Here is a 24,643-nt window from a genome sequence, read left to right on the forward strand (position 1 = left end):
CTAGTGCTGCCATGTGCTGCCAACATACTGTATATATAATTTCCCTTTAAGCTCAGCACATTTAATTTCTTTCAAAGTTGATTCATTTTTATTTCTGCACTTTGTTGTTTTCATGCAGAAAGTTAGAAGAGGCCCAGCCCCGAGTCCAAGTCCTACAGACTCTAAGCGTGTGAGCTTTTTCGGAACAAGTCGCTTCCACATCTCTGATTTCAATTTTCTCATGATACTTGGCAAAGGAAGTTTTGGAAAGGTGAGTAGAAGTTCCATTTGCTTGCTGTGAGCTTTCTTATTTGTAACAATCAAGCCAGTTGCAATGGAATGGGTTGCATCTCTAGATAACATGTTTTTTTAATTCCTTACTCCAATTTAAAGTATACCTAAAGGCAAAATGTTTTTTTCCATTTTGGATAGAGTGGGACGTCTTTGAATGGGGACACTAGTTCTGGTGACCTAGGGGGTACACTTTCTTTCGTCACCCTCACTTTGCCCAACCATATTTACTAAAATTGATAAGCAAGCTTCTATATCTTTAAGGCAAAAAAAAAAGAAAATGTTGAAGAAAGTATAGCTATACTCAAAACGTTTCAGTTTTGGACTGAAGCTTCAGTAAAAACATATACAACATAGCTTTAAAAATGAAAGTGTGGTTACTGGCACACTTCAGCATACTCCCTAATTGGAAAAGCGGTTTTGATCTTTAGAATGCCCTATAGTAAGGTTTCGCCACTGTCCCTTTGAAATCATTGTGTTTTGGGTTTGGTGCCTCAAACCAAGGTTGTTGGGACTTTAAGGGCAAGAGTAAACAAAGTAAAGTATCATAGAATAAAATTTTAAAGGTTAATTTTCAAAAAAGTTTTACAAGGTAATAGACAAGTTTGTCGTGGATGGGTTTAAGGTCCATCGGTGAGAGAAGTGAAGAATTTAGAAAGGTAGGTGACAAGGTGAAAAATGGTGATTTTGAGGAACATTTGTCTCTGTTGTTCCATGCGTGTATTTCAGGCTTGGAACTTTGTTCAGAGGAAAATTTCCAGGAGATTATCCTACGCGTTTCAGCTGTATAGGTATTAGCCTTTTTCAAGGATAAGTCACCATGTCTAGAAACAACAATGAATTGTAAGTTTTTTGCACATATGCAGAATTTAAAGTAGAATTATGCAATGTGCTTTGTGTTACATACATCTTTCTTTTGTCTTGTCCATGTGTGAAAGGTTTTCCCCAGGTTTCTAAGTCACATCAGGAACTAAGGCTGCTTCTATAAATGACGTGTAAATCTAGATAAATTACTTGAAAAATGCTATTTTTTTAGGAAAATTAAATAATTGTAGATAAAAAATGATGTTTACTTACAGGATAAATCATATTGATTAGCTGTACTAGTAGAATCCAAAAAAGGAGTTCCTCAAGATGAGAAAGTTTGTAGCTAAAAAATATGTAATGATTGAAAAAGAAGATGAGATGAACAAAGAAAATAATTATAAAAATAAAGTAGAAATGAAGACCATAATTGTATCTTTGAGCCACAAATAGCAAGCTTTTCACCCTTGCTCAAAGATACAATACCCACCATGAAATTATGGTCTTCATTTCTACTTTATTTTTATAATTATTTTCTTTATTCATCTCATCTTCTTTTTCAATCATTACATATTTTATATCTAATTTACTTATAAGTCAAAATAGATTGTAGTTTTCTTTTTGGCTCATTGATTTCTTAATACCCTATCCAGGGCCAGAGTTATACTTTCTGCCCCCTAAGCCATCTGCCCTCTTCCTACCTAAGTCAAATAGCTAGCCTTAGTATCATGCTAACAAGATCAATGCATTGCCAACCAAATTGGCAGTTTGCCAGCTCTGCATCAAAACGCCTAGATTTTATGAAATTCAGATTATTGCACTACTGTGCCAGCAGTTCAGTTTAGGTGTATAGAGCCAAAAGGGATGATCTCTAGGCTCACAGGACATTATTCTATAAATTAAATAGCATAAACTATACAGGAACAGAATGATAAGGATTTAGCCAAACTGTACTAGTGGGAAGGGCATGAGAAAAGAAAGAACAAGTAACCTGTTGATGTAACTATTTAAAAAGTGTTAGTTGAAATTAGACTTTAATTTGTCTGTCTCCTACCTAGTCCATTTAAAACTAAATTTCCATTTAGGACTAATCTGACCACAGGGTGACAACAGTGCTGTGCTATTTCTCTACACAACTAACAGTGTGGTCACCCTATTCCAGAAAGTGGAAAAGTAACAGATCTACTGGCAGGATTAACAGGTATAACATTTATATTACAGGGAACTCACAGAATGCGTCAAATAAATCATTTTTTTATTTTATTATTCTAAAGTGATTAGTAAAATGTAAATAATTATATAGCCTTGAAAGGTATAAAAATCAAAATATAAATTTCAAATCACCAAAATTGAGTCATAAGTAATGTCTGCACTTTTTAACACATAAGGAAATTGCTCCCCACAAGCTTCTTACTGTTAAAAATATGACCAAGCGAAAGAAGCAACTCATTTATTATGCAAATGGTATGGTGTGAGATTCAGAGAGCAAAGAACTGAAATATTACAGAGGAGGAAAGAGAGGAAATGAAAAGGAAACATGGTAAGTTATTGTATAAAATTACAGGGTTCTAAAGATACTTTATAATTATTGGTACAGAGGGGGATGTTCAGTATCATTGTGTCAGGTAGTTAGCCTGTATAGCTTACTCAGAAAACAAAAGAAGCTTAAAAGAAATAGGTTTTAAGCCAAAGATGTTTTTGGCAATCTTGAACTGTTGTTAGAAGTGTGAGTAGAAGCTGAAAGACGCTGTTTCCAATTTGACAGATAATATTCTAACTTTCCTTTAAAGCCCCCGTTCACATAGAGTTCAGCTTTGAAATCGTGCACTTTCACCTGAAATCACCTGATTTCAAAGCTGCATCTCAGTGCAAATTTGGGTGTGACATTGAAGACATCTGTGCGGCGTCATGCACAGATGTCCATTGCAGTATCACCCGAAATCGATGTGGCACCGCAAAGTCAGCGTTGCATCAATTTGAACTGCCATTGCCGGCAATAGGATGCGACTTGTTGTGCAATTTGACCTGTCAAATCGCATTACAAATTTCTCCAATGTGAACAGGGGCTAAAGCAACATGTGTGCATATTTCTTACCTTTTAAATCTTTGCATTGCCTTAGCCAAAGCATCTCCTCTCTTGATTTCAGTGTAAATCCTTAGGCTCCTCATGCAGTCTTAGAATCAGAAAGCTCTCATAGAGGCCCATTACTGTTAACTTCTTTCTGCTAGTGGGTCTATGTAGAACATCATAAGATTTTAGTTTGTAAAAAATAAAGATTATACAATGTGTATCTTGTTTCCAGTATTCTCTAGTTGCAACGTTTTATTTGACATTAAATTAGATCAGAAGATTTTGTGAGCTTTTGGTGTATTAATCAGTATCGTGACACGTTGGGGTTTCTCCATGCCAGATATAGTTTTCAGGGCTTTCCTGCCCACTTTTATTTGAAAGAACATCAAAATTTCACACAGGTATGTCTTCCCACGCAGGGCATTCTTGCCATCGCTGCAAACACATAACATTCAGTCTCCTGGCTCTCTTATGAAAGCTTTACTGCTTCAAGACTTCAGGATCTTCCTGAACCTTAGTACCTCTTTGACCCTCCTGACCATAAAACACCTCCCAGCGTTTATGCAAAGATGCTGCACCTTAGCTCTGTTTCTTTCTTTGCACCTTCCTAGCTGTTTTAGTCCCTCATGGACTCTCTCTCAGGCTTGGGCCCTGCTTTGTCCTGACCTGGACACCATGGTGCATACAGCACCCCTCATGGCTCCCTTCACATACTGACCTCCTTGAGAGGGTGGGGCTCTAAGCTCTATCTCTGGCTCTCATTAAAAGCCAGCACACACCCGTGTCATTAGTGTGCTTACTTCCAACAAAATCTGGCATATACCACTATTTTACAGAGTGGCACAGGTTCACCCTGCTACAGTATGAACAGTAAGAGAAAATTATTAGCTCAGTCTTGCTTTTGTGTAATTTCTTGGTGTGAGATAAAAAGAAATGCACAATCAATAAATTAAAAATGTTATTGCCCTAGTGTGAATGGAACTAACCAAAACTAGTATTTGAGGCATATTCTGACATTATTCTGACTATTGCTAAAATAAAAAAAAAAAAGTATAAAAAAAAATTGTATCAGTCAGTGCCTGTGGAAACTAAAATAAAGTAAAAATTAAAACGGAAGCTTGCAGCAAGGCCAGTATGCAACAAATCCTCCAAAGTAATCCAATATATATAAAGTGCAGCACCTATAATATAACTATACGAAAGTACAAAAGTGCAATATAAACAATTAAAGTGCAATTCATCATATCAATAAATAAATGTAAGTGGCTCCGGTTTGTGAGCATCTATCCTGTATAGCTGCAGTATCCATTTTCCTTTCCTGGATGGCGATGCTCTAACCAGCGTTGCAGCCAGTGAGGAGACATCTTAAAGGGCCACAACCTAAAGAATAGTAGAGGTACTTGGGTGATACAACTGAGCAATTTTGCTACATATATCTATGTAGCCATATTTTCTAGTGTATGCGGAGTGCTGGTGGTGGTAATCTGCATGGTGGATATGCATGGTGTATGTTCATTGCTCCACATAATAGTGGTGGAGATTGTCTGCACTTTGCATAAACTGGCTGTTTTTTAGGTTTCTACGAGGGTTCTTCAAAAAGTTCCTGCACTTTTTTATAATGTGTTTCGCTGCCATCTTCACCACAGCATGACAACACTTATACTAAATAGAAATGTGCAATTTGTTTTGTAACGAATTAAAATTCAAACAAGTTTTGCATCTTTCAGACATCCCGATGCATCAGAATGTCAGAATAAAAAAAAAAACAAATTTCAACTAATACAAAAGAACTTATAACGAAAATAACTAATTCATTCAGCACTTGGGGGGCGTGGCCGGGATGTGAAGCTGAGAGGACGCACCGGGCCTGAGCTCCACTCCTCACTCCATCCTTCCATTGTCATCGGCATCCATCTGGCCACCTAGCTTCACTTTTCTTATCACCCTGGGGTCCAAGAAGGCAGGGAGCGCCTCGTGGGCTTCTCCGCTTTCCCCAGGAAAGCTCCGTTCAGCCAAATCCTCCGGGAGCAACTCGCAGCCCTCGGGTCCCGCGGCGGCCATCTTGGCCATGAGGCCTCCTTCTCCCAAGATGTCGGCGGGCACCCAGACGGAGGGGGATCTGGGAGTGTCTACCAACCCTTCTCCTTCGGACATTCTGGAGGCTATTAAGGCGTGTAAGGACACCCTGACCGCTAAAATCGATTACTTGGCCACTGACATCAGTCTCATCCGCCATGACCTTGACAAATTCCGGGGCCGGATGTCAGAGGCTGAGGACCGCATTTCTCACCTGGAACACTCTACCCGCGCTGATTCTCGGGACCTTCATGCCCTCCAGATCCAAGTCAAGGCGCTGCAGGACCGAGCCATCGATACTGAAAACCGGCTCCGGCGCAATAACATCCGGATCCTGGGCCTACCGGAGCGGGCCGAGGGGGCTAGGCCCGCGGAGTTTGCTGAATCCTTCCTCCCCTCCCTGCTGGGGTTGACTGACATGCCACCTACCTTCGTTGTGGAGACGAGGCGACGGGGGCGCACAGGGGTGCCTCCGGTCCCTCCGATTCCTGGCGCTCCGCCCAGGCCCCTTCTCCTACGATTGTTGAATTACCGGGACCGGGACCGCTTGCTGGCCGCTGCCCGTGCTAAACAGGACCTCCGCTTCGAGAACGCAAAGATCCTGTTGTTCCCGGACTACTCCCCAGAGGTTCAACGTAGACGCTGGCTCTTCGCTGACATCCGAAAGCGGCTGCGGGACAAGGGCCTGAAGTACAGCCTCCTCTACCCCAGTAAGCTTCGGGTCATTGAGGGTGATCGGGCCCGTTTCTTTGAGGACCCGGACGAGGCGGCTGCCTGGCTGGATGCTCGCTGATCTCCCCTTTGGCTGCTGAATGATCTCCTTGGACGCATCTCCACTGACTGTGTGGTGACAGGTATCGGTGTCCTGCTCCCCCTATCCTTGCCTCCCTCCCATCTTTGCCTGCTCCCTTCCCTGATGCAGAACTGCTGCCTGTCCCATTATGTTGGATGCCCACTTTCCAGGAGCTCTACCCCCCTACGGTGCCTTATCCCCCCCTTTTTTTAAAAAAAAGAAAAAGGTTTTTTTCTTGTTGCTGTTACCGGATTGGGGTGCCTTTTTTTCTTGTGGCGCACCCCCCCTCCTGTCCTTTTTTGGACTTCTTTTTGCTGGACTGTGCCATGCTCTAGGGGTTGGCGCTCCGCGTTGCCCCTACTTCTTTTTTTCCCACTCCTAGTGGTGTTTTGGGTATAGACTGCCCCCACTCCTCCTGCGTTTTTATGGGGGCTGCGGGGGACGGTAGGGTGAGCCATGTTGGCTCGGGGACTGTTCACTTGTTTTCTGTTCTGCCATGTGTTTTTTTTTTTTTCTGTGTTCATTGGTGCGAGATGCTTGGTACTGTTGCTGCCCCCCAGGTACAGATATAGATCCATGTTTTGTGGCCTGTTCCTACGGGCTCCCCCACTACCCCCCTTGCTTATGGCGTCCTCTAATCAACACGCTTTCTCAGTGCTCTCCTGGAACATCCGTGGTCTGAACTCGAAATTCAAAAGAGCGCTCCTCTTTCAGTATGTTAAATCACACAACCCCTCCATATTGGTTTTACAGGAGACGCACCTGGTGGGCGGCAAGCTACTGACCTTGAAGAGACCGTGGGTTCAGCGGGCCTTTCACACCTCCTATTCTAACTACACTAGGGGAGTATCCATTTTGCTTAACAAGTCTCTGCCGGGGGTGGTTGAGGCGGTTCACACAGACCCCCACGGCAGATACGTGGTTTTGGTACTGTCCATCTGGCAAAAATGCTACATTGTGGCTGGTATCTATGTCCCTCCGCCTTTTAAGTCTGATGTGTTGTATACTGTGTTGGACAAGGTGTCTAGTTATCACCCAGCCAAGATGCTTCTGCTCTGGGATTTTAACGCCATTCTCTCCCCTGACCTGGACCGGCCTTCAGCCCCCAAGGTGTTCTCCGGGGACCTTCCCCGGTGGGCGGAGGCAGCGGGTCTTCAGGAGGTTTGGCGGTGGAAATACCCTTCGCAGAGAGTTTACTCGTGCTTCTCGACCACTCATAAGACTGCTTCTAGGATTGATTATGCGTTTGCTAACCCGGGTATGATGTCCGATGTGGAGGAGGTGGCGTATTTGCCCAGCGGGTTGTCTGATCACAGTCCCCTGCTGGTCAAGCTGCGCTCTGGCTGTGCTCGAGATGGCTCTATGTGGCGCCTGGGTGCCCAGTGGGTCGAGCAACCCAATATTCTGTCCCAGACCCCCTCCGTTTTGCGAGGGTACTGGGATGTGAATGAGGGCACCTCCTCCCCAGACATGGTTTGGGATGCCTTTAAGGCCTTCACTAGAGGTCACTATATTTCCGCCATCAAGGCGGTGAGGTTACAGCAGGCTGCTGGGGTCACGGCTTTGGAGACGGCGGCTGGGGAGGCTTCCTCCTGCTATGAGCAGGACCCATCCCCCGCCAATTTCGAGAAGCTGATGGCCTCCAAGCGCGATCTCCACCTTCACCACTCCGAGATGGCACGATTGTCCCTATACCAATCACGTCAGCAATTTTTTGAGCAGGGTGATCGTAATGGTAAACTGCTAGTGACTATGTCTTATCATGCTACACCCTCGACCCTGGTTCCTGAGCTCACGTCTCCCGCGGGTGAGTCCATTACCTCCCCGGAGGCCATCCTTGAGGAGTTTCGTTCTTTCTATGCCGGGCTCTACTCTACTGCCCTCCCGCCGGACTTCTGCCCGAGGGATCTGGTCCCCCTTTTGGACCCCATCGCCTTGGGCTGGTTGTCTGATCGGGAGCGCGCCGGTCTGGTCCAGCCGATCTCTGCGGAGGAGGTTCGGGCGGTGATCTGTTCCATCCCCAGGGGCAAGGCCTGCCTATCGAATTTTATAGGGTCCATGTAGACATTTTGGCTCCCCTGCTGGCCGCCCTTTTTAATGACTGCTTGGCGGCAGGGTCCCTTCCGCCCTCTATGGCGCAGGCACACATCATTCTTATTCACAAAGCTCCCAAAGATGCCAAGCTGTGTGCCACCTATAGGCCGATTGCGCTGCTCAATAATGACCTGAAGATACTTACCAAATTGCTAGCGGCCAGGTTGCAGCCCTTGCTTCCCTCTGTTGTTGATCAGGACCAGACCGGCTTTATGGCCAACAGATCCACGGATGTCAACCTCCGTAGGTTATACACTAACCTGCAGACCCGGCATACCAACTCCGGTTCCAGGGTGGTCGCTTCGCTCGATATAGAGAAGGCGTTTGACTCCGTGGAGTGGCTCTTCCTGTGGGAGATTCTTCGGCGCATGGGCTTTCCTCTGAGATTTATCGCATGGCTCCAGACCATCTATAGGTCGCCGATGGCGGCCATCCGTTGTTCCCACTGCCCTCTGTCTCCGTCTTATTTGCTATCGCCATGGAGCCACTGGCGGAGGCGCTACGCGTCTCCCCCCACATTCAAGGCTTGCGGGTGGTGTGGCTGGAGGAGCGGGTGGCCTTGTACGCGGATGACCTTCTGCTGTTTCTGGGCGATGCTGGTCCCTCTCTGGGGGGGAGCCCTGCGAGTGTTGAATGCCTTTGCGGCTGTATCGAGCCTGAGGGTGAACTGGTCCATGTCACAGCTCTTGGCCATTGACCCTGGGGCGAAGACTGGGGCCCCCCAGGACTTGCCCTTGCAGTGGGTGGAGAACTTTACCTACCTCGGGTGCGGGTGTCCCGGGATCCGGTGGACTTCATTGCTCTCAACCTGGACCCGGTTGTTTTGAGCCTTAGAGTCGGACTGAGAGCATGGGAGCACCTCCCTCTCTCCCTCTTGGGCAGGATCAACCTTGTGAAGATGAAGGTTCTCCCTAAACTTACCTACTTGTTTCGTAATTCCCCTTGCTGGATTCCGAGGTCTTTTTTTGTCAACTTAACAAGATGTTTTCTGGCTTTCTTTGGGGCGCTAGTCCTCCTCGGTACAAGTTTTTTGCAACGCTTATGCGCCCTCTGTCACAGGGGGGACTGGCGTTCCCTGATTGCCACAAATATTTCCTGGCATCTCAGTTGGTTACCGCGGGGTGGTGGCTGAACCCGGAGGCGTCTGATTCTGATGTTGTGGTGGAGGCCGCGGTGTTGGGATCAGTGGAGGCCCTGACTCATCTGCTTTTTCGGGGTCCCCGAGCCCCTCATGGTCTCACTACCTCCATGAAAACAACGCTCCGGGCCTGGCGGCAGGGACTGTTGTTGGAGGCATACCCGGGCTCCGCGGTCTCCCCCAACGCCCCTCTTTGGCTCAACCCCTCCCTGCCCCACCTGTATGGACTGCCTGACCCCGTTCTATGGGCTAGACGCGGCATTAAGAGGATCTCGGACCTCACAGTCGATCTCTCCCTTCCCTCCTTTGTGCAGTTGGCTTCTGATCGTAACCTCCCGTCCTCCTACTTTTTTCACTATCTTCAACTGTCCCATGCTTTTGGAGCTCAATTCCCTGGCCCGGATTCCCTGCTGGTGCAGTCTGATCTGGAGAGGGTGCTGCGTCATGACTGCTCTGCGCGTGCAATGTTGGTGCTGCATGCCCATCTCCTCCGTGTCTCGTCTCCGGAGCTCTCTGGCCTTCACGCTCGTTGGGCTCGGGACGTCCCGGACCTAGACTCGGTGGATTGGCTGCACATCTGGGACTCCCCCTTCGCTATTCTGGTCTCTCTCAGGGACCGGTTGGTGCAATACAAAATTGTCCACAGGGACTACCTTACCCCACATCGCATGCATAGGATACATGCCTCTCACTCCCCGGAGTGTTGGCGTTGTGGTCACACCCCGGGCGATTTTATACACATCTTCTGGCAATGTCCTGAACTCCTGACATATTGGTCCGGGGTGTTTGAGGTATCCTCTGCTGTCTTGCAGGTCCCGATGGCCCCGTCTCCTAGACTGGGTCTTCTGGGTCTCCTGGATGACATCGTTCCAAGGGTGGCCGACCGTACTTTGCTAGGTCTTCTACTCTTCTATGCTTGGAAGAATATTGCCCTCCACTGGAAACAGCGATCCTCCCCCACAATTCTTCAGTGGAGGACTCTGGTAGACGCCGCCATCCCGTTGTACCGTGATACCTACTGCAATAGAGGCTGCCCCAAGAAATATGATAGGGTGTGGATGCGCTGGCTCGAGGAGTCATCCTCTGCACTGATGCTCTAGCGGCCCACGGGTCCCTGACTCACGGTCTCTCTGAGCGGTCGCCCTGACATGACTGATGCTGTTAGGTGCTTTTCATTCTCTTGTGTTTGACCACTGATGTGTACTAGCTGTACCAAAGTTTAGATGCTCGATATATTATGTATATTCATGCTTGTTTACTGTACTAATCCTGCCTAGGGTGGGCAGCGCACCAGTACTTGTTATCCCACAATGCCTCCTTGATGTGTATTCCCGCACCATGTTTTGTTCCGTTTTAGTTTGTTGTGTTTTTTGTGCATAACTCAATAAAAAGATTTTCAAAAAAAATTAATTCAGCACTTTTTCGATTTGTTAATTAGTTAAAGTCCAAGCAGGTGGACTCAGAGGTTTACTTAGAGTTAATTTTACAGCCCAATTAGCTTATTCATTTTGTGCTGGAGGTTGCATTACTAATACTGGCAAAGTACATTCCTGAGAACTGAGTGAGAAGGGTGTTGTATTTGAGCAGAGGAGACGAGTTTTGAAAAGTAGCAGAAAAGATATTGTGCATGTGTGTGTGATAATGGATTCAAGCTCTAAACATCAGGTTTCTCCTGGTACCATAGAAAAAGTGTTCACTTCCCTCACCTATAACTTGTCTTTACAGCAAGGAGCACTCAAAGGGCAAATGCATGTCAAATAAAGCCAAAGAATTTCCAAGCTCAACTTACCAACGAGCCTACAACCAACTGAATGAACCTGTCTATGCCTTAAAAACAGGAGTTTAATTGCACACATTTGAAAATACATGCACAAGCTGCAGGCCCCGGCAAGGCACCCTGTTACCTGCAGTCCCTACCTCTACCTTTTAAGAGTCTGCACAGTGGGAACACATGCATTCTGATGGATAGATGGAGGACAAGTGACTGGAGAGAGCCCACCCCTCCTTATAGGCGCAGGAATACAATGAACACCCAGCACATTGCACTATGACAGCAAAGGTGACAGTGCATCTCTTGGTACCAGCAGCAGTGACACAGCACAACCTATGGCAAAGTGCATTCCTGAGAAGGGTGTTGTATTGCATTCGAGCAGAGGAGATGAGTTTTTAGAAGCAGCAGAAGAGACATTGTCATTGTGTGTGTGTGTGTGTGTTAATGGTTTCAATAAATAAATGACTTTCAGAATTATGATTCGTTATCACAAATATATATATATATACATAAATAACAAATTATCCGAAAATTAAGCAGAGGAGATGAGTTTTTAGAAGGAACAGAAGAGACGCAATTGTCATTGTGTGTGTATGCTAATGGTTTCAATAAACAAATGACTTTCAGAATTCTGATTTGTTATCACAAATATATATTATATATATATATATATATATATATATATATATATATATATATATATAATTAAATACGATTTATCCGAAAATGAAACAATTAAACAATAAAGCAAATTGATTTGTTATACTCTACAGAAAAAACAAATTATCCAAAAACAAATTAACGTAACATAAAGACTATAACAGAATGAAATTATATATTTTATGAATGAAAACTAAACTTTCCGTCATGCACAAGTTTAACACTACTCTGCAAGGTCAGCTGGCTTGCAAAAGACTAATCACACAATACTCTCAGACACGACCAATTACTATTCCTCCCGACCTCACCATTTCCAGCAAAATGTAAAAGTGAGTAACATTTTGAACACCCCTCATATATACTTCAGCTGCAAGTAATGCCCCGTACACACGTGCAGATTGTCGGCCAAAAATGTTCGGCCGCCGAACGATCGGCCGATTTTCGGCTTGTTAGTATGATGCTTCCGACAGCCGACAGCGCACTTTCGGCCGAAAAGAATCTGTCGTGCAAGCATTAAAATTTTTGTATGCCGACACCAGAGCGGCCGATTGTTCGCCAGTCAATACAGAATTCGGCCGACAGACAGCAGATTTGCAAGACTGGGCATGCTCAGAAAAGAAAAAACACAGGGAAAGTTAACCATCACATGACATCACTTCTGCAGTCGGCTGTAGTCGGCGGACAAAATTCTTGTGCAGTCTTTTGCACTTTTCAACAGACACGACAGTCCGGGGACAAAAGACGGCCGATCATTCGGCCGACGATCTGCACGTGTGTACGAGGCATTAGAATTAGTTGCAGCAAATGCAGCTTAAATTGTACAAGAAGCTGTTGAAACGGGGCGTTTGTTTTGTTTTTTTTTTTTAACCAAGAATTGGGAACTATATTGAAGTAATTATTTTCTCTCTCCTTTTTCTGGTGAACTGTACTTTAGAATTCCTAGTTGACTTGTTATTTTGACAGTTTAAAGGGTTCAATACTTCCTGAATGGTGATGAGCCGAACACCCCCCGGTTCGGTTCGCACCAGAACACCGCAAACAGAGGAAAGGTTTGTTTGAACAAACAAACTTCATTGAAGTCTATGGGACTCGAACGTCAAAAATCAAATGGCTTAATCTTTAAGGCTTAAATACAAGTTATTGTCCCAAAAAAGTTTATGGGGTCTGGGTTTTTAAAAGCAATCGTTTTTAAAGGAGCAGTGATTTACTGATTTTAATGAGGCTTAAAGTGAAACCATAAAAATGAAAAATTTCTTCAAATATCTTGCCTGGGGGGTCCCCTGAATGTGTCTGTAAAGTATCTCTTGGATGTATGTAGCCTGCTGCAGCAATACTGACATTTCTAAAGGAAAAAATGTCATATACAAATATAAATACAAATTTCAAATGGCAAGTACTTGCCATACAGGTGCAGAAAAATTGGGCCTTGGTTGTTGGTGGTGCCTGAACATCGTAACCCCTCGCAGTTACTCTTGCTGGGCACAGGAACGGGCCCTGCTGCTAAAAATTCCATACAAATTTTGAAATCGCATGGACTTGTCACACAGAGGCAGAAATACTGACATTTCTAAAGGAAAAAATGTCATATACAAATATACATACAAATTTCAAATGGCAAGTACTTGCCATACAGGTGCAGAAAAATTGGGCCTTGGTTGTTGGTGGTGCCTGAACATCGTAACCCCTCGCAGTTACTCTTGCTGGGCACAGGAACGGGCCCTGCTGCTAAAAATTCCATACAAATTTTGAAATCGCATGGACTTGTCATACAGAGGCAGAAATTTTGGGCTTTTGGTGTTGGTGGTGCCTGAACGCCGTAACCCCTCACAGTTACTCTTGCTGGGCGCAGGAACGGGACCTGCTGGTAAGAATTCCATACGAATTTGAAATCGCACGTACTTGTCAGTTGTCATAGAGGTGCAGAACAATTGGGCCTTGGGTGTTGGTGGTGCCTGGACACTGCAACCCCTCACAGTTACTCTTGCTGGCACAGGAATGGGCCCTGCTGCTAAAAATTCCATACCAATTTGAAATTGGCAAAGATCAAGTGTTGATTGTGTTCTTATCAGTGATCTAGTAGGGACGCAGTACTGTCATTTGACCTGGCCAAGGTTGGGTGTCGGCTATGCAAACCGGCTGAAGTGATGAGGACCTGGAAGGTTAGTATCAGCAGGAACTAAAACTGAAATTGGGCCTTTGGTTTTGGTGGTGCCTGAACACCATAACCAACCCCTCACAGTTACTCCTGCTGGGCGCAGGAACGGGATCTGCTGGTAAGAATTCGATACAAATTTGAAATCACATGTACTAGTCATGCAGGTGCCAAAAATTGGGCCTTTGGTGTTGCCGGTTCCTGAACAACGTAACCAACCCCTCACAGTTACTCTTACTGGGTGCAGGAACGGGACCTGCTGGTAAAAATTCCATACAAATTTGAAATCGGAAGTATTTGTCATACAGGTTCCAAAAATCGGGACTTTGGTGTTGGTGGTGCCTGAACACCGTAACCCCTCACAGTTACTCTTACTGGGCACAGGGACAGGGCCTGCTGTTAAAAATTACATACAAAATCTAAATTGTATGCACCTGTTATACAAGTGCAGAAAAATTAGGCCTTGGGGGTTGGTAGTGACCTAAACCAAAAACATTGTTGGAAGCTAGCAGAATCAAGGTTGAGAAATAGGATAGGCAGCATACGCAGTCTTCAAGAGATGGCAGACCCCTAGCAAATTCAATCAGTTACATCAGAATCAGGGGCTTGATAGCTGTTGTTGATCCAGGACTGATTAATTTGATAAAAGACAGCTGGTCAACAGAGTCTGTGGACAAACACACTCTTTTGTCCATCACAAAACCTCCAGCAGCACTAAACGTCCGTTCGGAAAGCACGCATAAGGAGGACAGGCCAGTAGCTCCATTGCATATTGAGAAAGTTCTGGCCAGTGGTCCATCCTCAAGACCCAGTAACCCAGTGGATGCTCAGCTGGAAAGGTCTCCAAGTCTGCTCTTGTGCCTAGATAATCATGCACCATATGATGGAGACGCTGCTGATGGGTGCTTAAACCTGGGTGCTGCTGAGGACTAAAGAACTGTTTAAAGGCATCGGTCAGCCGGTCGCCTTCTCCACCACTACTCCATTGGCTGAATGATGCCTCAGAAACATGTCCAGAGAATGTTAACCTCCCAGTGTCTGGAAAGTTGGTACACAAATTTTTTTCAAGGCCTCCTCAAGATGTTTCATTCTCTGCTCCCTCTGCGAAGGCAGGATGAGCTCTGCAACTTTACCCTTGTAACGTGGATCAAGAAAGGTTGCCAACCAGTAATTATTACTCTCCTTGATAGCATGAATCCTCGGGTCCTTACGCAGGCTTTGCAGAATCAGGGAGCCCATGCAGCATTGGAGGAGGCATGAGCTTCTAAATCCTCTTGGTCACTAAGGATGACATTGTCAGGAGCAACCTCTCCCCAACCACGTACAACTCCTGGGGTTTCTGGGGAATCAAAACCATCCCTTGAAGACTGTTGTATGCTATCCTTTACATCCATGCTGCCACAATCCTCCTCCTCCTCTTCCTCTTCCTCCTGTGTGTTTTGTGTTCTTGCAGGGTATTATATCTGCATAAAGGGGGCCTTGTGAGGAAAGGAAGTCTTCCTTTTCCTCCCACTGTTCTGCCTCAGGACTTAGACACTGCACTGTCTAAAAAACTCACTTTGCTCTCCCTGCCTGAAAAACATGATCCTCTCCCTCCCTAAGTCATTGCTAGCAATGTCTCACTGCATGTCTACAAAACTGCAAATCACTTTGCTCTCCCTGCCTAAAAAGCACGATCCTCTCCCTCCCTATACTCACACTGCTAGCAATGTCTCACTGCACTGTCTAACAAACTGCAAAATAACTATTCTCTTCCTGCCTCAAACACGTTCCTCTCCATGTCTCCTATCTCACCCACACAATCACACTACACGTTGCGGCTGTGCACACAGCCTTTATATAGTGTGGAGCGTGTACTTAGCCCCTGAGCCATGATTGGCTAAAGGCTGCCTGCCTTTTGTCCAATCATGGCACAGATGATTTCATTGGCCAAAGCATGGAGGTCAGGGTGCATGCTTTGGCCAATCACATAACGCGCGTGCATGCGCATTATGGGTGCTCAAATCTCCCGCGAAGAAGCACATTTATTCGTCATTCGAGGAAGGATCGAACGACCGATGTTCGAGTCGAACTTAGCTTCAACTCAAACTCGAAGCTCATCCCTATTCCTGAGTCACTGATATATAGCAAGTATACAGAACAAAATTTCTGACTTCTCTTAATACACACACATCTCTCATTTGTGGTCAGTGACTCAAAAAGAACGGGTAAACAACTTACTTAAAGGACACTGGGAACTTTTAGACTTGCAAGTGTAGTCAACAAGTAGTCAATGATGGAAAACTTCAAACAAGTTCAATAGCTCTGGCGAGACAGCTCCCACAGAGAAAGACTTTCCTCAATGGGCACCCAACAGTAGCTAAAACCATAAAAATACAGAAAGGAGCGCCAAACCAACACCAGATAAAAAGATTGAAATCATTTTAATTGTTGGTAAAAAAAAAAAAAAGGGCATATAAAAGCAGCCAAAACATTAAGAAGGCAAAACTACTTCCTCTTCATCAGGGCTACAAGAGCAAGCTGATGTCTACAGGAGTATATACTATAAAATCTGGAACATCACATAATTGTCAGATGAATTTTTTTTTTTTCCATTGAATCAGAGAATGTTAAAATATATAAATATAAAATATACTTAGTAAAATATCCAATAAAGAACGTGGGTATAAAGTATAATGTATGCATGAATTAAATTGCATCAAAAAGATAATGTACACAAAATACTGAAAAATAATCTAAAATCAAAATAAATGGCTACTAAACAAGTACTACAAAAGTAAGTATCAAAACATTAAGAGACCAAGCTGCTGAAATAAATCAAATTAGCCCTGAAACTTAGTACAAAAAAAATGTTGAAATGAGTACTAAAAATATAAGAGACCAAACTGGTTTTATTTCAGCAGCTTTCTCTTTTTATTTTTTTAATTTTAAGGTGATTACTTGGAACAGGCTCCAGCAGTCAAGTCTACTCATAAATGGTGTCCATTGGGCTTATATTTCTCTTCATATTCTACTTGTGTTCCTAATTTTTCAGGTCATGTTAGCTGAGAGACGTGGATCTGATGAACTCTATGCCATCAAAATTCTGAAGAAGGATGTCATTATACAGGATGATGATGTGGAGTGTACCATGGTGGAGAAACGTGTCTTAGCCTTGATTGGTAGACCTCATTTCCTGACACAGCTTCATTCAACATTTCAAACTGTGGTATGCTTTAAATGTAATGCTCCATTATCTTTTGGCTTGAAAAGAGAGCACAATATAACCGTTCAAACCACCTTACAAAGGTTAATATATTATACAAATTTCACCAAGATTTATCACTGGACTATGAATTTCACCAAGATTTATCACTGGACTATTTCAGTTGCCTTAAACAAATGGAAATCTGGAAGAATATTATTGTGCATTCTTCTACCTTCACTATATTTAGATTATCTGTTTAATAAATGATTGTGGTTCTCTTACTAATCCTTCGTTATCCCAACTTGCCTATAGTATAAAGGGTCGGTGGGTGGAGGAAACCGGAAAACTGATGAGTCAGCGGAGAAACTTGTAAACTAGTATCCTCAAAGCTTTCAGATAGATTGATGCAGGTATACATCACGCACAGGGCATATCTCCCTCCGGTCAGGATGGCTAAGTTCGACCCCTCTAGAAATCCCACTTGCCCCAGGTGTTTGTTATCCGCTGGCACCTTCGGGCACCTCATCTGGCATTGCCCCAGAATCCGAGGTTTCTGGGCACAAGTGGTACAATTTCTTCATGACCAGATAGGATCTACGGTGTCAATGGATCCTAAGCTGTGCCTGCTGGGAATCTTCCCTGACATAGATATAGACAAACATACTACCAGATTTTTACAGGAAACGTTATTTAGTGCCAGGAGGCTCATAGCCGTGCATGGATTCAGTAATCCCCCCCAAACCCCCACAGCCACCCTTGCTGCCTGGATCGCTGATATTAATAATACTTTGCCTTTTAAAAAAGTGATCTATGTTAAAAGGGGTTGTCCGAGCAGATATGATAAAATATGGGGTAGATGGTTACAATCCCCTGCAACTTGTACGTCTTAATGGTGGTATATACTCCCTCTCTGCATATGCTGTTAACAAATTGCTTTTTCCTCTTGCCTAGATGATAGCCTGCTTCTATTGCACTGACTATATGATTGTATTTCTACCTCTGTTTTGAGAATTGCTGTATTGTTAATATCTTGATGTTTTATTTTCTTATATGCAAAATACTCAATAAAAGTTTGTTTCTAATTTAAAAAAAATATTGTGATTGTATCTCTAGGATCGCCTTTATTTTGTTATGGAATATGTGAATGGCGGAGACCTGATGTATCACATCCAACAGGTTGGCAAGTTCAAGGAGCCCCATGCCATGTAAGTATCCTGGCAACTTGACTGTTTTGCAGTTTTATGTAAAAAAAAAAAAACTTTGAGTATCACATAATTAAAGGTAGATAGAAAAATCATCATTAAGATATTATTATATAGGTGAGTAGTCTAAAAGGCTACCTACAGCGCTTGCTTTAAAATGTGAATAAATTACTTTAAATAAATATACCAATATTACTTCAATGAATGTGAATATATATATATATATATATATAAAATTAATCATTTAGCAGCTGCTATAGTAAAAATCGTGTGTGGGTAGGTAGTCAAAAGCTACCTATAGCGCTTGCTCTAAATTAATACATATAAATACAGGGTGTTAAATAAATATGCCAAAAAACAATATATAAATTCAAAAGTGTCCAATAAATCTAATCAGAATTCCTCAGTGAAGAAAATTTTTCGTGAAAGTTCCAATAATTGTGCAGGAAAAAAAACCTTATGCAGAAAAAATTATATGCAGAAAAAATTATATATATAAATATGTTGTGACTCTTCTGTGCAAAACTTCTTTAGACAAAGTGTAAGTGCTCAGTGCAGAAAAATATCCAAGTGACAAAGGTAGGATTCGGTCACTCACCAGATGTTGTGGGTCATGTGTGCCTTATAGCACCAAGACCTATCAAGCTTGTATAGCCCTCCAGGCTAAAAACGGTCACTCTGGCTTGCTTCTAGGCCGGTGAAGTAATGAGGTCCCCCTCCGTCTCTTTTCCCCTCGCCAGGCAGAGATGTATATAAAAAAAGAAAGCTCCAAATGGTGTATTATCCTTATAAAATCTTTATTCCCAAACGGGTTAAAAATATATACGTGCAAACCGAAAAAAGTTAGTAGTAAAGAACAAAAGACAGGTATAATCCTTCTTAGAGAGTGCAGCCCTGTGTGGCCGCCTGTGAGCATGTGTATACGGCGCAAGCCGATCGGCGTGGCCACTAGCGGGAGAACTTCCGGCTTGCGTTCCACCCTTAGCACACGTCACTACGCGGTTTGTTCCAAACTGACGCGTTTCGTCACTTCCAGTGACGTCTTTGGAAGTGACGAAACGCGTCAGTTTGGAACGCACAGCGTAGTGACGTGTGCTAAGGGTGGAACGCAAGCCGGAAGTTCTCCCGCTAGCGGCCACGCCGATCGGCTTGCGCCGTATACACATGCTCACAGGCGGCCACACAGGGCTGCACTCTCTAAGAAGGATTATACCTGTCTTTTGTCCTTTACTACTAACTTTTTTCGGTTTGCATGTATATATTTTTAACCCTTTTGGGAATAAAGATTTTATAAGGATAATACACCATTTGGAGCTTCCTTTTTTATATACATCTCTGCCTGGCGAGGGGAAAAGAGACGGAGGGGGACCTCATTACTTCACCGGCCTAGAAGCAAGCCAGAGTGACCGTTTTTAGCCTGGAGGGCTATACAAGCTTGATAGGTCTTGGTGCTATAAGGCACACATGACCCACAACATCTGGTGAGTGACCGAATCCTACCTTTGTCACTTGGATATTTTTCTGCACTGAGCACCTGCACTTTGTCTAAAGAAGTTTTGCACAGAAGAGTCACAACATATTTATATATATAATTTTTTCTGCATATAATTTTTTCTGCATAAGGTTTTTTTTCCTGCACAATTATTGGAACTTTCATGAAAAATTTTCTTCACTGAGGAATTCTGATTAGATTTATTGGACACTTTTAAATTTATATATTGTTTTTTGGCATATTTATTTAACACCCTGTATTTATATGTATTAATTTAGAGCAAGCGCTATAGGTAGCTTTTGACTACCTACCCACACACGATTTTTACTATAGCAGCTGCTAAATGATTAATTTTATATATATATATTCACATTCATTGAAGTAATATTGGTATATTTATTTAAAGTAATTTATTCACATTTTAAAGCAAGCGCTATAGGTAGCCTTTTAGACTACTCACCTATATAATAATTTTTTACTATAGCAGCTGCTATTATTATTCACTATTTAATTTTCTAATTCCCATTTACTTTTACACTATTCAAGGAATTAACACTATATTAATTATTTATTTATTTATTGGCGCGGGGCATATACAATAGTATATTTCTTATCCATTAAGATATTATTACAAATTGATGTGTAGATAGGTGCAGCGTCGAGCAGTGGCAGTAAACACAATAACTGTACTGAAATAAAAGTTAATTCATGCACAACAAGCCCGGTGGAAAGACAACCCGTCCAGGTGCACTCACAGGATGTACAGCATTGATTAGTAGCAGTAGGTATCAGGGGTGCCGACAACATCGGTCTCAGGGAGCAGAATGTGGCCTGGCTGGTCCATACCTAACTGGGGAGGCTTCCGGGATGGATGGCTTGTCCCTGCACTTTCCCTACTCATCTGGAACCTCTCCCTAATGCTCAGCAATGTCCCTGACAGATGGGTGACCTGTCCCTAGTCACAGTCACATGGGAGTCATTCACATGGAAAGCCATCAGCCAATCGGATACTGCCTCTCTGTGACTGAGGAGATTATAGAGGAACTAGGTTCTTCTCGACTTTCTCTTCCACCTGCATTGCCACTGCTGATGAGCGCCACCTGCAGTAGAGAAACTACACTGCACCTGCCTACAGAATAAGTATCACAAAGAAATACATCTTATGACAAACAATTACTGGACATCTAACCATCACACCTACAACTATATGGCTAAATGGATGTGGACACACTTGTCCAGATTGAGTTCAGGAATGCAGACATTTTAGACAGTTGTGCACTTCCATTCTTGTGGCAAACGTTTAGAGAAGAACTGTTCCATCATGACTGTTCCCCTGTGCACACAGCAAGCTTCAAAAATACATATGCAAAAAAGAACTCCCTAGGCCTGTACAGAGCCCTGACCTCAACCCTACTGAACACCTTTGAGATTAATTGAATTAATTGAAATGCAGACTGTGAGACAGGTCTTCTCATCCAACATCAATACATGAACTCAGAAATACATACGGTACATTGACTAAATAATAACATATTACCCCCGAAATCTTAGAGAAAGCCTTCCCAAAAAATGGAGGCTGTTGTTGCTGCAGTAGATGGGGGGGGGGGGGGGTTGGGGTGGATGTAATCGGATCCACCATGTTACATTCATGTTCTTCACTATTCCTATGTCTTCATTAGGTTTTATGCTGCTGAGATTGCCATTGGTCTCTTTTTCCTCCACAACAAGGGAATCATCTACAGGTAACGCATGCCTATGCTTGTTTTCTGTTGCTAGTACTATAATATAATATAGGGATCTATTACTGACTAGGCTGCCCTTTATATTAGAGATTCTCAACATAAAAAACACATGTGCAAGGATATTTAAACAAAATAATGATTCCATCTTTTTTGTACAGACATGCAAGGTCAAAATATGCATATGTAATAAAAAAAAATAAAAAAAATATGTGAACAGCACGTTAATATTTTATCCCAACCTCATAGTAAATTCCTTCAATGTAGCTTTTAAATATTAGCTGAATTCATATAATTTAGCCCACTATGCACATTTTAAAGTGATTGTAAATCCTCATTTTTTTCAAAAACAAACATGTTATACTTACCTGCTCTGTACGATAATTTTGCACAGAGCAGCCCTGAAACTCTTCTTGAGTCCCCAGCTGGAGCTCCTGTCTCCTCCCCCTGCCAAGTTCCCACTATAGCAAGCCGCTTACTCTGGGGGCACCCCTGTGTGCTCACTCCTGAGCTGGCTCATCACCAGTGGCTCTGAGCTAGTGAAGAGAAAGAGAGCAAAAAGAGCCACTGTTCTTTTGCACATCACTGGATTAAGATCGGCCCCAAGTATAAGAGGGGGCTGGGAGGGGGCTCCACTCAAAAGTTTTTTTAACTTAATACATAGACTGTATTAGGGTAAAAAACAAATTAAGCCTTTATAACTACTTTAAATTTAATAAGGTAGGAAACCACATGCTTGCTTAGAAAAACTGTTGCACCAGTATTTTTCACTACAGTTAACATACATAAGTGTGTTCGACCCCTTTAAGTACTTTGGTACCAAGAATGTCCAGGTGTTCTGTTATGCAGATATTTCCTAGGTCATTTGGATTGTGTGCCTTCCCCTATCCTTGCTGCCTCAATATTGGATTAGTATCGCGATTGGCTAATTTTTTGCTTTGGAGCACAGCAGTGGCGGGGTCCCTTAACAGAAAGTCTACTATCCAAAACAGCATCTAATTGGGAAGCATGCAATTTCCTTATTTACTGATGTATTAATAGCTGGCAATTCTTCTTAAACCAGGACTAAAGTGGTAAGTGGTCTTTTGGACCACTTTACCAGTTCACTTTTTTGAACCATCCAGGTTTTGACTTGAGCAAATGGATTTACTTACTCCCAATGTGGAATATTCATTTTAATTTTTAAAAGGTTCATAACTTGATTGGATACATTACAGTTAAACTAGAAAATCAATTTGAAGTGAGAGTTTAGTAAATTGTAAAGAAGTGTAATCAGCGCTATCAACCTAAATAAAACAAAATATAAAAAACTACAATTATGTATCTGGTTGCTAGATCGCTTACAGTGTGTCACCCACTGCATATAATAATCTGTTACATAATATAGTGTAGTGCATATTCACTAAATTAACTACATCAAAAAGTGCAATAATTCCACTGTAAACATTTGTACCCAACATAAAGTGCAAAAGTGTAAATATATAATTCTCCCCAAGTTAATTTACATTTTCATAATGGTCCAATATAACATGATCCACATAGTCCAATCCTCCTTAATAGTATAGAAAAATACCCAGAGTGTGTTAACATACAATTCATCCTATGGTGCTCATCCTCAACCGGATGAATAACCTGCTCACCTCAAACATGAAAAGAAAATGCCTGTACAATTATATATTCCTGATATATGTCCACAAAGACCAGCCCTTTTATCTTCCTAGTTGCTCTCCTGATAGCTTTATACTCCAGCTCCACCAGCATGATTCACACTCTCCCCGCAGGCACAATGGAAGATACAAGAGGCACAGACATAGTGGGCTTTTATTCCCACAAACAAAATATTGCACTTACTAAAAATCAGGGTTAAACAAAGCATTTAATATCGTCAGTCTAACACAAGCTAAGCTCATGGGAAAGAACACGTCATGACGTCACAGGCTCGGCTCCTACCTATACGCGTTGCGCCTTTGTGATTGGGCTTCTCCAGTAGGCGGGGAGCTGGTCCAGAGGAGCCCTTAAATACCACTCCTTGCCTTTGCCATGGAAGCAAATCAGCATCCATAACAAGGAAGTTTGCATCAGGAGAACAGGGTAGAGAGAGCGGAGCGCCAGGAACAAACCATCCACAAGCCACATAGGACAGTACATTTCCGCTCCTAATATTAAAAACCTTGCTCATCCTAGTGCAAATTAACCGGGGAACCTCAATAAAATGCATAAAATTACATATTAAAAAATAATAAAATAAATATACAATAAAAACAAAACAAAATAAAAAAAAAAAAAAGACGCAATATAGCTTAATCATTTCTAATAAAGCAGTTAAGATAAAAATCAGCATTTAAACATCTAGAAAATAAAACTTTTGTCTCAAAATGACTCTAGCTGACTTAGAAAATCTTACAAAATTACCCTCCCCTCCAATGTTCCTGAACCCCCCCCCCCCTAAATGTTAACCCTCTAGGATTTATATTGCAGACCTCCCTAAAATGCCTAGATAAACTGTGATCTGTCTTAACTTTTTTTTATGTTATTCATGTGCTCTCGTACCCTCGTTTGTATATTTCTTGAGGTGCGACCCATATGTTGCTTGGAGCAAGGACACTCCAGCATGTATACTACTCCTTTAGTGGTGCATGAGATACAATCTTTAATAGTATATTTATTTCCTGTAGAGGTAGCTATAAACTCTTTGGTTTTTCTACCATTCATCTTGGAGGTCCTACATGCTAAACATTTTGTACACCAAAGAAACCCCCACCAGCATATGGACACCCCCATCTTCTTAACCTTGGGTGGCTCTAGTATCCCTGGTGCTTATTTTTTTTCTAAGGTTAGGGGCTTTTCTATATGTTCATTTGGGGATTTGGGGTAAGACCTTCCCCAATGTTTTTTCTCTCAACAAGATATTTAAATTCCTCCTAAATATATTTTCCACTTTTTTTACTTTGCACACAATAATCCATAAATATCCTATTCTCCTCCCCTTTCGAACCTGCCCCTATAGTATTCTCTTGATCCTTAGAAAGATCTCTTCTGTCTAATTTTCTAATCTCTTCTATTTCCCTTTGGATCACCTCTTTACTATAACCTTTTTGAATGAATTTATTTCCAAAATTCTCACTTTGCATAAGATATTCCTCTTCCTTAGTCAATTCCTACACAGCCTAACAAACTAACCTTTGGATGTTGCA

At 42.8% G+C, this 24,643-nt stretch overlaps 1 protein-coding gene across 1 annotated transcript in view; it reads left to right on the forward strand.

The window, feature by feature from the left end:
- PRKCG (protein kinase C gamma) overlaps window positions 1-24,643 on the forward strand; it is a 621,643-nt gene that overhangs the window by 570,265 nt on the left and 26,735 nt on the right. The window contains exons 10-13 of the mRNA XM_082273693.1: window positions 119-250; window positions 16,864-17,037; window positions 18,130-18,221; window positions 21,390-21,452. Coding sequence (XP_082129819.1) covers window positions 119-250; window positions 16,864-17,037; window positions 18,130-18,221; window positions 21,390-21,452 — 461 coding nt within the window. The remainder of the gene's footprint in view (window positions 1-118; window positions 251-16,863; window positions 17,038-18,129; window positions 18,222-21,389; window positions 21,453-24,643) is intronic.

Source organism: Pelophylax lessonae (genome assembly GCF_965119305.1).
Source record: "Pelophylax lessonae genome assembly, chromosome: 12".
Lineage (NCBI taxonomy): Eukaryota > Metazoa > Chordata > Amphibia > Anura > Ranidae > Pelophylax > Pelophylax lessonae.